Genomic DNA, 15,783 nt, shown 5'->3' with positions numbered 1-15,783 from the left:
ACATATTATTGACCTTATTTGATTATAATTATCATTTTTTTCTACTTGGTTTGGAGAGAGTTTTTATTATTGTACAATAAAAGTTAAATTTTAGGGATCCTTGTTGTTTTTGGTCTTTGTAGTATTCTAGGTTCCCGATATATATGGTTTATGGTGGTTTTTAACTACAGATGTGGCAGTTGGGGTTTTCTACTCTATGTATTTAGTGAGATATGATGGTATTATTGTGATCTGAGTGGCTCTCTTTATTGAGTTGTTCTGTTTAAAGGCGATATTAATATCTTTCCTTTTTTCTTGTTTTTTTTATATACCCCATATAAGTTAATAATGTACGGTATGTGAATACCCTATTAAGGGTCTTCAGCTTTGGCTATAAAACTATTTTTGAGTTTTTTTGCTTAGTTTGTTTTTTCTAATTTTTTCCTATTTATTTATACTATTTTTGCTAATTTTTTATAATATTTTTGGTTTTTGGGGTCTATTGGTATTTGTGACACTACCTTTTAGGGACTATATATGTATTTGTAGGGCCAACAGGGCCAGTCTTCGTGGAGCGGGGGCGCCAACCGCAGAAACTTAGGGTGCCTACCTCCGCAAATAGGTAGTGGACAGGAGTAGGGTATTTGATAGGGGTCAGTTAGTTCCCCTGTTGGTTATTCATTTTCACTGTATTGTCCTCAATTTTAGAACTTTGTTATTTTAACTTTATTTATTAAAAGTTATATTTTAGGAATCCTTGTGTTTTGGTTTGTTTCCACAATTTTCAAGTAACATGGGAAAGAAAAAGGATCTCTCTGCTGCTGAAAACCAAGGGATGAAAACATTAGATATTTCCCGAAAACTTGAGCGTGATCATTGTACTCTTAAGAGATTTGTCGCTGAATCTGAGCACAGACGTATTCGTGCTGATAAAGGCATAATGAGGAAGGTTTCTGCCAGGCAAGTTCATCGGATTAAGAGAGCAGCTGCTAAAAAGCCATTACAAACCAGCAAACAGATATTTGACGGTGCTGGTGCCTTTGGAGTCCCTAGAACCTCAAGGTGTAGGATCCTTCAAAGGCTTGCTTTGGTTCATAAACCTACTATTTGGCTACCCCTAAACAGTGTTCACAAGCAGGATCGGTTGCAGTGGGCCCGGACATGCATGAAGACTCATCAGTAAACAAGACTGTTTGAAAATTATTGTCCAGCAACCCTGGATGGTCCAGATGGATTGGTTAGTGGATGGTTGGTGGATGGCCACCATGACCCAACAAGGCTGCGACATCAGCAAGGAGGTGGAGGAGTCATGTTTTGGGCCGGAATCATGGGGAAACAGCTGGCAGGGCCCTTTAAGGTTCCTGAAGGTGTGAAAATGAGCTCTGCAAAATATATAGTTTCTGACTGACAACTTTCTTCCATGGTATAAAAAGCAGAAACGTGCCTTCAGGAGCAAAATCCTCTTCATGCATGACAATGCACCATCTCATGCTGCAAAGAATACCTGAGTCATTGGCTGCTATGGGCATAAAAGGAGTTAAACTCATGGTGTGGCCACCATCTTCCCCTGACCTCAACCCTATAGAAAACCTTTGGAGTATCATGAAGCAAAAGATCTATGAGGGTGGGAGGCAGTTCACATCAAAACAGCAGCTCTGGGAGGCTATTCTGACTTCAAGCAAAGAAATACAAGCAGAAACTCTCCAAAAACTCACAAGTTCAATGGATGCTATAATTGTGAAGGTGATATCAAAGAAGGGTTCCTATGTTAACATGTGACTTGGCCTGTTAGGAAGTTGTGGAGTTAAATAGCTTTTTTGTTCAGTGAATGTGACCTCCTAATGCTGCAAATTCCACAAATGAGAATTTTCAGTTCATTAAAACATATCGGACATTTAGAAATTCTACTGTGCCTAATAATTTGGACATTTTGCACATTGTGCATTTTGAGTTTTTATTCATTTTGGAGATTATACGGTTATCATTGGGAGGTTTCTTCAATAAAATTTGATGTATAATCTAACGGGTGATGACTTTTATTAGACTAAATAGTCGGTGCAAATGACAGTCAAAATCCGCAAAATGCATGTTGCGTTCGGCACAGCTTCAAAACGATGCATGCGGAGGCATCCGCATACATTCGCATGGCCTGCGTACACAACGTTAAAGATAGGTACGCAGGTCGCATGCCGACGTAGGCGGAGCTGAATGGAAGAGGTGCGGCAGTGGGCGTGGCTTACCAGAGGAACTACACAGCCCTCCGCATCTCTGCCCAAGTGTGAAACCAGCCTAAGGCCTGTTTTACACGTCAGTGGCTCCGGTACGTGTGGTGTCAGTTTTCTCACGTACCGGAGACACTGACTCACGTAGACACATTAAAATCAATGTGTCTCTGCACATGTCAGCGTGTTTTCACGGACCGTGTGTTCGTTTGAAAAACACGGAGACATGTCAGTGTTCGTGGGAGCGCACATATCACACGGACCCATTAAAGTCAATGGGTCCGTGTAAAACACGTACCGCACACGGATGCTGTCCGTGTGCCGTGCAGGAGACAGCGCTACAGTAAGCGCTGTCCCCCCAGCTTGTGGTGCTGAAGCCGCCATTCATTTCTTCTCTCCAGCAGCGTTCGCTGGAGAGAAGGAATGAAAAATCATTTTTTTAAATTTTTTTGTGGTTAAAGGGAACCTGTCACCTGAATTTGGCGGGAACAGTTTTAGGTCATATGGGCGAGGTTTTCGGGTGTTTGATTCACCCTTTCCTTACCCGCTGGCTGCATGCTGGCCGCAATATTGGATTGAAGTTCATTCTCTGTCCTCCGGAGTACACACCTGCGCAAGGCAATATTGCCTTGCGCTGGCGTGTACTCCGGAGGACAGAGAATGAACTTCAATCAAATATTGAGGCCAGCATGCAGCCAGCGGGTAAGGAAAGGGTGACTCAAACACCCGAAAACCCCACCCATATGACCCAAAACCGGTCCCGCCAAATTCAGGTGACAGGTTCCCTTTAAAATAAAGATCCTTGTCACCACCCCCCTCCCACCCCCTGTGCGCCCGCCCGCAGGAAATAAAATACTCACCCGTCTCACTCGATGCTTCCTCTCAGCGCCGCAGCTTGTCCTGTATGAGCGGTCACGTGGTGCCGATCATTAGTGATGAATATGCGGCTCCACCTCCCATAGGGGTGGAGCCGCATATTCATCACTGTAATGAGCGGTACCACGTGACCGCTCATACAGGAAGAAGCTGCGGCGCTGAGAGGAAGCATCGAGTGAGACGGGTGAGTATTTTATTTCCAGCGGGCGGGCGCACAGGGGGTGGGAGGGGGGTGGTGACAAGGATCTTTATTTTAACCACAAAAAAACAAAACAATGATTTTTCATTCCTTCTCTCCAGCGAACGCTGCTGGGAAGGAGGAATGAATTCCGGCTTCAGCACCACAAGCTGGGGGGACAGCGCTTACTGTAGCGCTGTCTCCTGCACGGTCCGTGTGGTACCCAGTTGGCACACGAGCGGCACACGGCTGCCGCACGTGTGCCACACTGATGTGCCACGTGAGCTCACGGACACGGATAACTCCGGTACCGGAATTATCTGGACGTGTGAGACTGGCCTAAGGGGGTTAACCTCTGCATCAAATATGCTGCTTCCCTTGTAGTTACACCCTTCTCAGAGAAGACCATGATGTTATATTGACCCTCATCGAGATCTTAGTTTCCATACGTCCTAGGACTGTTCATACTACTCTATTGAATAGCATTGTCTATTACGCTATTCCCTATACCTAAAAAGGTACACCAATATATAACGGCCCAACAGTGGGGACAAGGACATACCTGTGTCCTTCATTAGGTGAATGGAGCCTTTAGGATACATTGGGCTGTGCTCAGTGATCTCTGGCCGTCCCACCCCTGCTCCATTCAGAGGGGTCCCCTTGTCTGGAGATGCCAGCGGTCCGACCGGTCTAGCAGGTAATTCCTATCATATCAGTTAGCAATGACTTGCAATAACTGGAATACCTCTTTCATTTCATGGTTTGTTTGTGGATGCGGGGGTTGTTATACAGAAGTAATGCCTGTTTGGCTGTCAGGTGCATACCGGACAGCTGTATGTGTGCTTACTGTGTGTCTCAGTACGTCACGTGACCGTGTTAGTTAACTATTGTCTCGTGAGCCTGTAGATTGATGTATTATAGTATAATAATAGATCTGATCATTGCCAGCCTCTGCCCGCTTCCTGCCCTTTAAAAGCAGGTGCGCGTTGCACACATTGCTGATTTTAGCACATTATGCAAAGTACCATATGTTCAGCCAGAGGACAGTGAGGATGGTACTGGCCCCGCGCCATCCTCAGCCGCGATATGCATCATTCTGATAAAGCCGTGCCCTAAGGGATCTACTGCTCTCTTCACCAGATTCTCTATGGCATCTTCAGCAAAGAATAAAAGTGTCTGTTATTCCAGAAACTGTCCCAAACCTGTCCGAGGGTTTATCTCTATTAGCATGCGTGAAGACAAGCTACAATATCTGACGGCCATAGAGAAACGTTCAAGACTGGCGCTGTTGATCCAAAGAATCTTTTTGTTAATCCGGTGAAAACCCCTTTTCGCCAATCCTCTAGATAGGTGATCACTTGGTGACCGGCGGAGACACAAACCGATCGCTAGAACTTGTGTGCACATATTAAGTATTTGCCGCATTTTTACTAGTTTTTTTTTTTTGCTGCTCAGGTTTGTTACAAAAACTGAAGGATCTCCTAGTTCCAGAAAAGTGAATGAGCTTCCCGAAATCTCTTGTATATGCTGCTTATTTTTTTGCTTGCAGATTTGAAGCAGTGTCAACTACGCAGCATGTTTCAGGGGTTTGGCAGCATTTTTCACCTATTCTAATAAATGGGGAAAACATCAAAAACACATGCAAAAAAACCCCACTTTAAAAATGAATGTATTTTATGCTGCGTCTTTCCTACCAATACATCAATATTTGCAACAAATTTTCTGCTGCAAATGAATGTGTGCACATACCCTCGCTCTGCCCCATTGGGAATGAATGGAGCCAGTGTCAGACCTGACAAGCCATTTTACAACTGACATAAAAGTTGGCCAATCTGCCAATAGGTACGAGCCCCTCCGGTGTGACCCCCACGATCAATAAAGTTATCACATTTTTAAAGCTCTGCTCTAGATGTATTTCCCTCCTGAGCTGTATACAGAATGAGCATATTTATATACTGTATTTGCTTTTTTTTAATTTTTATTTCCCTTTTCTAATATCAGTTATTTAATGTTTGCATCAACCTAGCCATACATAAGTTTGTGTTTTGTTTTTTTTTTGTTTTTTTTTCCCAACTCAATTTTTTATTTTGAAAGACCTCTTTTGTTTTACCATATAGTGCACTGGAAAAACAGTAATTTTTATGTGCGGTAAAATGATCTGGCAACATGATGCTCCATGTCAGTATGGTTTGGGAGATGGCAAACTACTTTTTTTTTTTTTTTTTTACACCGTTGCTATGCTCAAAGGGGTAATATTTATGATGAAAATTTTCTACAGAAATTGACTTGCTGTGACTTTTAAAATCCACCCTATGTCCATTTGGGTCAAGTGCAAACGGGCGTATTTCACGGTCTGTATACGGACAAGTCTCCTGATCTAAAATATTAGCCTGATAGACACACATGAGGCAGTAAGTTCCGAATGGAAGGCCCACGGTCCGTTTAGGCCTCGTTATCTGTACAGGGACTGGGATATACACCCATTTCATCTCAATGCAACAAAACCACCCATTTCAATCAAATCCTGGGACCCCAGCTGCAAAGCAACAGTGCTAACCACTGAGCCACCGTGCTGGCCATACCCCACAGAGCTCACAATCTAATCCCCCCCCCCCCCCATCTTAGAAACACTCTGGAGCCAGTCCTATGGGACACCAATCCTCCTATCCGTATGTTTTTGGATTTGTGGGAGAACATACAAAGCCCAGATCCTTGGTTGGAGTCGAACTCTGCACCCCAGCGCTGCAAGACGCAGTCCTGCCCAAAGAGCCGAAACCAGACACTGCCTATAAGGGCGCTCGATAATACACAGTGCACATGTGTTTGATAATCCGTCCCTTGTGCCTTCTTAGTTATTTGATGAGCTGTCATTTTTCTGGACTTTGCCCAGATAACATCCCACGTTTATAGTTCTGCCTTTTACCATAAAAGTGTCTATCTAGACAACCCTGGCAAGTGATACATTTCTAGTTACTTTTCATTTGTTGGTGTTACAAATATATTTTCTTTGTTCCTATGTGTCACAGTTGCCGTACTAGGGGATTTCCAAAATGTGAAAAAAAAAAAAAAAAATGCTGATAGCCAGGAATGATAATAAAATAACAAAAGCAATCTGGAATTGCTGATTTACCCCCGCAGTCCAGCGAGGTGTCTCCGGTCCGACTCCTAACGCTCCTTCTCTCATCAATGCGGTCAGCTGTATTGGCTGGATGCCGATACAGTTGACCCTGTGATGACGGGTGAGGGCCCACTGTTGGCACCGGGCCCCCTCCCCACCTGCTCAGGGGTTCCATAGCGGCTGGGTGGCAGAGCAGAGAGATCGATTCTCCCTGCTCTGCCGCAGAATGTAACTGTATGGGAGCGCTGTGCACGCTGATAGTTACAGTAGCGGAGCTCCAGGTGGGGCCACCGCCCCCTCTTTCCCCCTATTAGCTACGCTACTGGGGGTTGGGGACGCGCCTTGGTTTTTGTTGTGACTTATTTAACTTTTTTTTTTTTTTTTTTTACTTTACAACTTTCACCTTTCTTTATAAAATGTAGATACAGAGGTCACATAGTAATGCCATATTTACAGAACCCTGACCGAGAGACTGGAGCATAATACTAATCATCATTCATCATCATTTAACTGATACTCATTTTTGCTTTAAGAAATATAAAATGTTCAATAAAGACAATTAATAATAAATAAAAGAAAACATCGAATGTGGTCTTCAAAGTTAACAACTTTAAATAAAGGCAAACAAAAACAAGTGCTACTTTTGCCAAAATCTACATGTATTTGTAACATAAGAAAAGGTGTTTGTTTTTTCTGGTGGGGGTGGGGCAAAAGTTACTGGTGAATAATATAATCTTTATTTTTATATAGCGCTAACATATTCCGCAGCGCTTTACAGTTTGCACACATTATCATCGCTGTCCCCTGACAGGGCTCACAATCTAAATTCCCTATCAGTATGTCTTTGGAATGTGGGAGGAAACAGGAGAACCCGGAGGAAACCCACTCACACACGGAGAGAACATACAAACTCTTTGCAGATGTTGTCCTTGGTGGGGTTTGAACCCAGGACTCAGCTCTGCAAGGCTGTAGTGCTACCCACTGAGCCAGTGTGCTGCCCTAATTACCGATTGACAGTTGCTTAATAACCTGTTTACACAGGCAGGCCACAGATATCACACAGTTATCAATGCGCACTGAACGATCTATAACAGATGGCTCAGTGAGCACAGGCTGCCATTATTCTCGGTAGCACAAGTCCTGTTTATACAGGACAATGTGCTGCCGAGTGATTCTTTTGCGCAACACAAAAGATTACTTTTGCTGATGAATGAGCTTTTTCCTCTGCATTGGGTGATTAGCAGCCTGTTTACCCCTCAAGATTATCATGAAATGGGCATTCCTATGGACGCTCGTTCACAATAATCTTTGAGTATAAATGCAGCTTAACTGAAGTAATATAACAGATACCAGGCCAATAATGTGCTCAGCAGGCGATCATCTGTCCTCTTTATACTTATAGTGACCATATATTGTATCATATTTAAGGCCCTAATCTTTCTTTTAGCCATTGGGGTAAAGGATAGCCTTATGACACACACTAGGCATAGCTGTTGTAACCTGATAGGGCTTCCAGCGTCTTGCAAGATACATGACTGAAAATAAAGTATTTCTGCTATAATTATCTTGTTTTGTTTTCTTGTTTGTCTAGTAAGACTCATCTGCAAGAAAAACCATGTGGAATCCTAACGCTCCGGGTATGTAGCCTGCTGTCCGTATGTAATAATCCACAGATCTTTTGGTAGAGACTTTTTTTTCTTGATCCCATCTGTAATATATAATACATTATTGGCGTCTGTCAAAAGATAAATAGTAGGCAGCACCACCGACTTCACTGGATCATAATACCTAACACGCAGTGTGCTCATTGAAGCTTAGCCTCCGGATCTTGGGTGCTCCTCTGAAAAAACATTGAAATGCAGTCCATGTAACAAAGAGAAGGCAGCACTCACCGATCCTTAAAATGGTTTGTCCTTTATTCAGTCACAATATAAAACCTTCATGACTCGGGGGTGTGTGAAGATAGGAGTGTGCAGGCTCTGACGACGGCTGTTTCACGCTTCTACGTAGAAGCGCTATACCAGTGCGAAACGGCCGTTGTCAGGGCCTGCACACTCCTATGTTCACCCCCCCCCCCCGAGCCATGAAGGTTTTATATTGTGACTGAATAAAGGACAAACCATTTTAAGGATCGGTGAGTGCTGCCTTCTCGGCTACTCTCCTCCTGTAACCTTACTAGGAGCAACTTCAGAAACTTTCTTGGTGAAGAGTTTATAGCACTCTGGACTCTAGAGAAATGGAGGTTGAATAACATTTACTAGTTTATTATATGAGGGTTGTCCGTGGCAGTAAATTACTGTAGTAGCCTTCAACTGATTTGGCTGATTCTTAGCACTGTTGCCGGTCCAATGCCTGAAGGGCTGTGCCGTTCCACCAAGCACCGCATCCCCTTTAGGCACAATGCTTCACTTTTGGTAGTGGGATGTCCCTAGCACTTCAGCTCAGTACTACTTAATTGAAAAAAAACATTTGGCAAATATTGATCTCCTACCTTAGGGAGTTTTCCCATGAATACATTTTTGTAACACCTGTTGGCTGGCTCTACATAAAATTAATAAGCTATACTCATTGACCACTACTTCATTGCTGGCTCTCCACTGCTGCTCCTGGTCTTTGACAGGCCAGAGCGACAACATTTAAGACAACAGCTCAAGTGACCCCTGCAGCCAATCACTGGGCTCAGTAGCTTGTTCCATCTACATTGGCATCAGCACTGAGACAAGTGATTTGCTGCAGCAGTCAGGTATGCTGTAGTCCTTACGTTAACACTGCGAAAGTGGAGAGCCGGCATTGAAGCACAGGTCAGTGAGTATAGCTGATCTTATTACATTTATGTAGAGCAAGCAGATGGGATTCAGTGGTACTGATGGAAAACCCCTTCCAAGTGGTTGTCACGGCCTATCCTTGGGGTAGCTGATCAGTATTAGATTGGTTTGTGTCTGACTCCCGGCAGTATAATTATCATATTGATGGCTTACTATAAATCATGACTACTCCTGAAATAGTTAAGAGTTAAAAATGTATTAATGAGAAATCCATCTGCTTGCTGTACATAAAAGTAATAAAATAAGTTATACTCCTTAATTGTCGGTATCTGTCACATGCACGATTATCGCCACTGTAACCAGTCACCGAAGACCGACACAGCGGTGAAGCTGCGGTAAAATAGCTAATTTTATTTTTATGTATAGAAAGCCCATGGGAGTAATAATGTATTAATAGGACTTTTCCTTTTAAACTGGTTGTCTATCAAAGATTAATAATTGGGAATGACTGTATACAGTGTCTCTATACACTATGCTCACTGTGAAAGTAGTTTCTACACTGAGCAAGTAGTTACCAATACCCCTTTTTTTTTTTCTTAAAAAAATCCATAGCCAGTGGCTTCTTTCTAGAAGCCCTACGATACTGAGCCCAAGTACAATACCTGTATCCTGAGCCCCTACCATCGGGACCACCTCCACCACTATGACCCTCCAGTCCCCATATCTGGGTACAAGAAATTACACCCGCCATAAAGTGATTTGAGCATTATGTTTTGTGACACCAATCTGGTGTGAGCCTCTGGATGAGATGTTGTCCAACCAGGCAGGAGAAAACGACGCTCCGAAGGGAGAAAAGCCACAATGTGCAGGGTAGATTCACATCATGTCTATGTGATGTTAGAGTTTGAGGTATGTTCTTGCTTTCTTGAGTGGAAAAGCCACCCTTAGGACATCTTTCTTCCAGGGGGATTTTCCTATACTTCTCTATGACCAATACATCTAAATAGGGTGCCAAACTAGTTAATAGAAGCCGATTTAGGGATATGTAACCCTGATTTCCTTTCTAACAAGAGGTGAATGATGAATTGGTAGGAGATTCTCATCTAGGCAATCATCTTTTCATAATTCATTTTGTCTAATTTTAATTATTTTTTCAATTCCTAAACAGGACAACCTGCTTACCCACCTAATCCAGCATATCCACCATCCACTAATCCTGCACACCCTCCAGTTCCACCCCTACAGCCTGGTTATCCAGCAGGCCAACCAGTCTATCCCCCAGGTCAGCCTGCGTACCCTCCTGGTGGGCCTGGATATCCTGCAGGACACCCATCTTATCCTGGGCAACCCGGTTACCCTCCTCCACATTCTGGTCCTTACCCACCAGGTGTGCCCGGGTATCCAGTGAACCCAATGATGCCTGGTTATCCTATGGATAAAAAGATGAGAAAGAAAATGAAGAAGGCACACAAGGCAAACAAGCATGGGCATGGGTACGGGAAGGTGAGTATCTGATGTATTTTGCACTGTGATATATACAGCATCTTATTCAGGCTGTAGTATATCCCAGTGGTCAGTGACAGTTTCTACATGTTTTATGCTTTGTTACACTGGTGTTTCTCTGTTCCATGGTATTTGCAGTATAACATTAAGGGTCTGTTGCCAGTAAGCAGATCGCAAAATGTTCCCCCCTCCTCCCATGCCAGGTCCATCAGCGTTCAGCCATAATCAATGGGAAAAGTTCTCAGTCAGTGTTTAATTTACCTGCAGCCTGATTATCCATCAGGACAACCAGTATACCCCCCAGGTCAACCTGCGTATCCTCCTGGTCAGCCTGGATATCCTATAGGACACCCATGTTATCCTGTGCAACCTGGGTACCCTCCTCCACATTCTGGACCTTTCCTACCAGGCATGGCTGGGTATCTTATGGATAAAAAGATGAGAAAAAAGATGAAGAAGGCACACAAGCATGCGAGGGTGAGTATTGGATACACATATATGAAATGCATATATTCATCTTGGGCTGTTTTTTTTTTTTTTTTTTTTTACCTGGGTCGGGTCCGACCGATTTTGGTTTCAAGCCTGAGACAGATACAACCGGTGTAAAGATGTGCACTCGATGGACCAGTCTAGAATCCATAGCCGGGTCGGGCAACGTTTTCTGATCTGGCTCTAAGACCAATCCAGTGCAACAAGCGTATTTGGAGGTGCTGGTAGCCAGTGATATCACAACTGAAAACTTAAACAATCCCTGAATTGACAATTAGACAAATTTACATTTTTTAAGCAACAAGTGCAATAAGCACCAGAATGAGATGAGGCCGGATAATCACAGGTCTTTATTACCCATCACGCAGCCTCCCAAACCTTCACTTTATTGCATTGACATTAGCCCCTGCTTAATGTAGGACGATACTTGCCTAACAGTTTGCTAAATAGTCTGAAATCTTGATAGAATGTGGCAATCAGTCCACAGAACATGACCTCTTACTTAAATCATTTGTTTTTGTAATATATTTCTTCAAAGACTGCAGTGTCTGCCCCTGTGGTGTGTGCAGTCTCGTGCAGTACTTGCTTTTAAGATCAAGATGAAATATACTTTCACGTAACAATTTCTTCTGTTATTTACATTACAGGACGTTATCCGAGACTTTGGCTTTTCCTTTCACTTGGGCTTAAGATCTTACTGGCAGGTAATTGCAAACTACTATCTGTTCTTCCCAGCGATGGTCTCTGCCGGCTCAGATCGGAAATCAACTGCTCTTGCTAGCGATTCTCCTGCTACCGATTCTCCTGCTTTCGGTGACGTCATATCGACAAAGCAGCTTCTTTTACCCTCTGCTTTGTTGATGTCATGCTTATTGACAGCTGGCTCCCCGCTACCAAACTGCGGGGAGCTGGCTGTAAATCTGCATGACCTCAGCACTAACACTGCGTCAACAGAGCAGACTGGAAAGAAAAAGCTGTTCTGTTGACGTAGGGTGAAACGAAGCAGGAGAATCACTGGTCCATGACCGCTGTGGGTTTGCAGAGATCATCACTGGGCCGAACAGGCAGGTACTGTAGTTAGCAAATACGTGCTAGTACATTCTTAGGCCCATATGTAAAAATTGCCAAAGTCCCGGATAATCCTTTTAAACATTATAGGCTTGGTCCCTTTTTCTGTAAATGCATTTAGGCATTATTAGGTGAAAAGCATTGAATGAATTGTCAGTCAATAAAAACCAGGTCATTAGTAATAACACTCTCTACAATTTTTTCCAAATTGATAAAAGGAAATAGTAGCTATTACAACCCCTGTGGGAGTTTTTCAGAAGATAATTCTGGCTGGCTATGCTTCAATCTTTTAGTTGCTCTCATTAAAGTGAACCTGTCATTAGGATTTTGCTAAGGAAACTTTAGGCTTTTTCATGTTGTCATTGTTACACTGATTAAAATGATTCCTGGGATGAAGAAATCCATGTTGTTCTTGTGTAATCAGTGTTAGAAATTTTGAGTTGATGAGATTCTCGTGTTTCGGGGCGGGACTGTGGCTGGATCCTTTTTTTTTTAGCTTAGTAGCTTCTCCTGGCAAGCGATGATTTCAGTCTGCACAAACCTCGCCCCCAGTGAGTGGGGCTTGCGCAGATTAAGAGCATCGCTTGCCGTGAGATGCTACTACACATGTGTTGCCCTAAGAGAAAAAAATAAAAAATTGGCTTAAGCAAAATGACGGCGCATGCGCAGTAGCAAGCCATTATTTATTTATTCTTTTTGCAAAATACATAATTTACATCATTTTTTTACAAAATAGATAGAGGGCAGCTCACTGAAGGTTCAGTGACCTATCATTTAAGCCAGAATGATGACGAGGCCAGAGCACGAAAAAACAGACCCACCCACAGGCCACCACAGAGCACGAGCATCTCATAAACTCAAAACTTCTAGCACTGATTACACAAAAACCACAAGACTGATTTCTTCAACCTGGGTATCATTTTAATCGGTATATCAGCGCCAAACTGACACGGTACTTGGCAAAATCCTGATGACAAGTTTGCTTTAATACTCCTTTGCCTGCCCTTTGGGAGTCTAGAGGAACCACATATTGGTGAAAGGTAGCCATTGTTATAGATGTATTGTTATAGCACCAATATATTCGGTAGTTATGTGCATCAGATCTGACAACTGGCATCAAGGTCTGTTCCAGTTGAGGCTAATTTGCCTATCTCTCCTGGACACACACTTGAGTCATTTTCATAGGAAGCAAAATTTAGCTTCTGAGAGAAACCCTGGCAGGCACAAGGGGACTACAAGAATAAAAGTGTGATCCAGCTGACCCACATTGAAGTAGTCAGCAAATCCTCAGCTCGGATGAAAAACCACTCCTGCTCGGTGGTAGCAATAGGCAACGGTAATGTTGTTTTTTTGGATTTAAATTGTTTTAATTATTTGTTATTGAATAAAACGGAAAATTTCCAATACTATAGAAACAAATTATAAATGTGAGCTTTTCCAAAGCTTTTCTTACCTATCCATGTGAAAGGACTGCGATTCAGTTTCAAACAATTAGGAAAAGCTCTCACTTTTTTTTTTTTTTTTTAAATCTAGTACTGGGAATGTTCTGTTTTACTCAGTTCTACAATAAAACCTTTTTTGAAAATTTTTTTTTTCACCCATCCAAAAATAATGTGAATATCCCCCTACCTTTCCCCAAAGCTTAAGTAAAAAGTGCAGCCACTGAGCCACCATGGATCAATAAATTAGTGTATTATTGGTGTACGGTATATATTTGATACCATAAGGGACTGATTTGTGAGGGTCCAACTGCTGGAAACCCAAGAATATTAGGGTTCTTTTTCCATGAATAAGGATATGTATCCACACATAGAAGTACAAATACCCACAGACGGGTTAATAAATCTTCTTTTATCCTAGAGGTAACTGCACTGTATCAGGTCTTGTTCAGAGGAGCGTATCTTCAGTGTGTGAGCACCTAGGACTGCACATAGGTCAGATATAAGTGGAGGATGCACTCTTATTTGAGACTATTTAGATTTGTAGACTATTATAATGTATGTAAAGTAAAGGCGGCTCTGGCACTGTCTGTGATGCAGACGAGTGCACAGTGCTGCACATGGTGCCAGTCACAATTTGCAGATGCTACTAGCCCGTTTTTCAATACAGCTGTCTGCACCCAGCTTAACGCTGACTCTTTTTTTTTTTTTCTGTCTTTTCTCCAGGGATATTCATCCTCGTCTTCCTCCAGCAGCGACTAAATCCCTTTCCCAATAAATGGAAAAGTCCTCAGGATTAATCCCCTGCACCAAAGTGTAGCATGCACAAATTGTCATGGAAGAGGAGCCTGCTGCAGACCCAAGTGTCTTATATGTTATTATCCTGGATGATTGTAATTGTTCCTGACGTGTTCTCTGCAAGAGCGATAAGACATTCCTGCTGTGATATATATTTATATATGTGTGTATATATATATATATATATATATATATATATCATCGTTGTGAGAGAGACTTGATTCCAAAACTTGCTTCTAAAAATAAAGTTTTAATTTGCTATATGATTAACCTTCATTAATAATCCAAAACCCACGAGACTTACTTTTTTTTTTTTTTTATTATAAAGTCAGGTGCTCATTTCACTCAGTGTTATGTGTGACTAAAGCATGGACGAGAAATGGTAAAGAGAGGGGCGCAATAGCCCAGTTACCAAAATAACAATTCGTTTACTGCAAGGTAAAATTCTCACCTTTTACACATTGTGAGTATGCACAACACATATAGTAAGTTTGAGAGGAGGGCTACAGATGGCACCGGACCCGCGAAGGATCTTCAAGAAATTCTGGATAGGTCATAGCCATTGGCTCTGTACCTGAGGAAGTGGACAGGACGTCCACGAAACGCATAGTTTTATAGCCCTGAATAATGTATGCAACTCTTCTGAACTCTGTGATTCCCTTGCCCGATTTTGGAGGAGCACGGAATTGTCAGCATCTTGTATATTCTATCCATAAAGCATGGACGGTGACACTTGATACAGCCTTTTGAGCTCTGGACATATGTCAATTGGTAGATCATTATCTTGAGCGCCTTTGTTAGAATTGTAAAGATGACCGAGAAGAACATTTCTATGAAAAGATAAATGAGCCCAGTAATAATGGGGATAAAAGTCTTAATTTTTATTCTTGTCCTTGGTGATCAGATGGCTAAGAGTCACTCTTGCGAGTGCAATGCGAAGAACTCGCATTAGTATCCGGCACTCGGGACCAGAGCGTGCGGCTGCTTGTATTTCTATGCAGCTGAACGCTCCTGTCCCGAGTGCTGGCGGCAGTGCCGGGTATTGATGCAAGAGACTCAAGCAAGTTTCTCGAATTGCACTCGCAAGTGTGACCCCGGCCTAAGAAAAGGGCATTGGTGGCAAAAGTAGACATAGCTATCAGATCAGGCAGATTCTAATGCAGCATAGGATTGGGGCATCATAGTTTTCAAGCCAACAGTAAAATCAGATTTTCCATCTGAGACTCGTTATTAGATTTAGGGCTCATTCACACATCAGTGATTTCTTTTTTGTTTTGTTTTAGTTTAGACCTGGAGACTGTCTAGGTCACTCCAGGACCTTTAAATGCTTCTTATGGAGCCACTCCTT

At 42.7% G+C, this 15,783-nt stretch overlaps 1 protein-coding gene across 1 annotated transcript in view; it reads left to right on the top strand.

The window, feature by feature from the left end:
- PRR13 (proline rich 13) overlaps positions 1 to 14,694 on the top strand; it is a 29,728-nt gene extending 15,034 nt beyond the window's left edge. Inside the window, exons 2-4 of the mRNA XM_077297990.1 lie at positions 7,965 to 8,010; positions 10,307 to 10,641; positions 14,364 to 14,694. Of these exons, the coding sequence (XP_077154105.1) occupies positions 7,989 to 8,010; positions 10,307 to 10,641; positions 14,364 to 14,399 (393 nt within the window). The 5' untranslated portion in view covers positions 7,965 to 7,988 and the 3' untranslated portion in view covers positions 14,400 to 14,694. The remainder of the gene's footprint in view (positions 1 to 7,964; positions 8,011 to 10,306; positions 10,642 to 14,363) is intronic.
- The last annotated feature ends 1,089 nt before the right edge of the window (positions 14,695 to 15,783 follow it).

Source organism: Ranitomeya variabilis, chromosome 3, assembly GCF_051348905.1.
Source record: "Ranitomeya variabilis isolate aRanVar5 chromosome 3, aRanVar5.hap1, whole genome shotgun sequence".
Taxonomy (NCBI): Eukaryota; Metazoa; Chordata; class Amphibia; order Anura; family Dendrobatidae; genus Ranitomeya; species Ranitomeya variabilis.
Note: the sequence above shows the minus strand (reverse complement) of the source record. Positions and strands in the feature narration are given on the sequence as shown.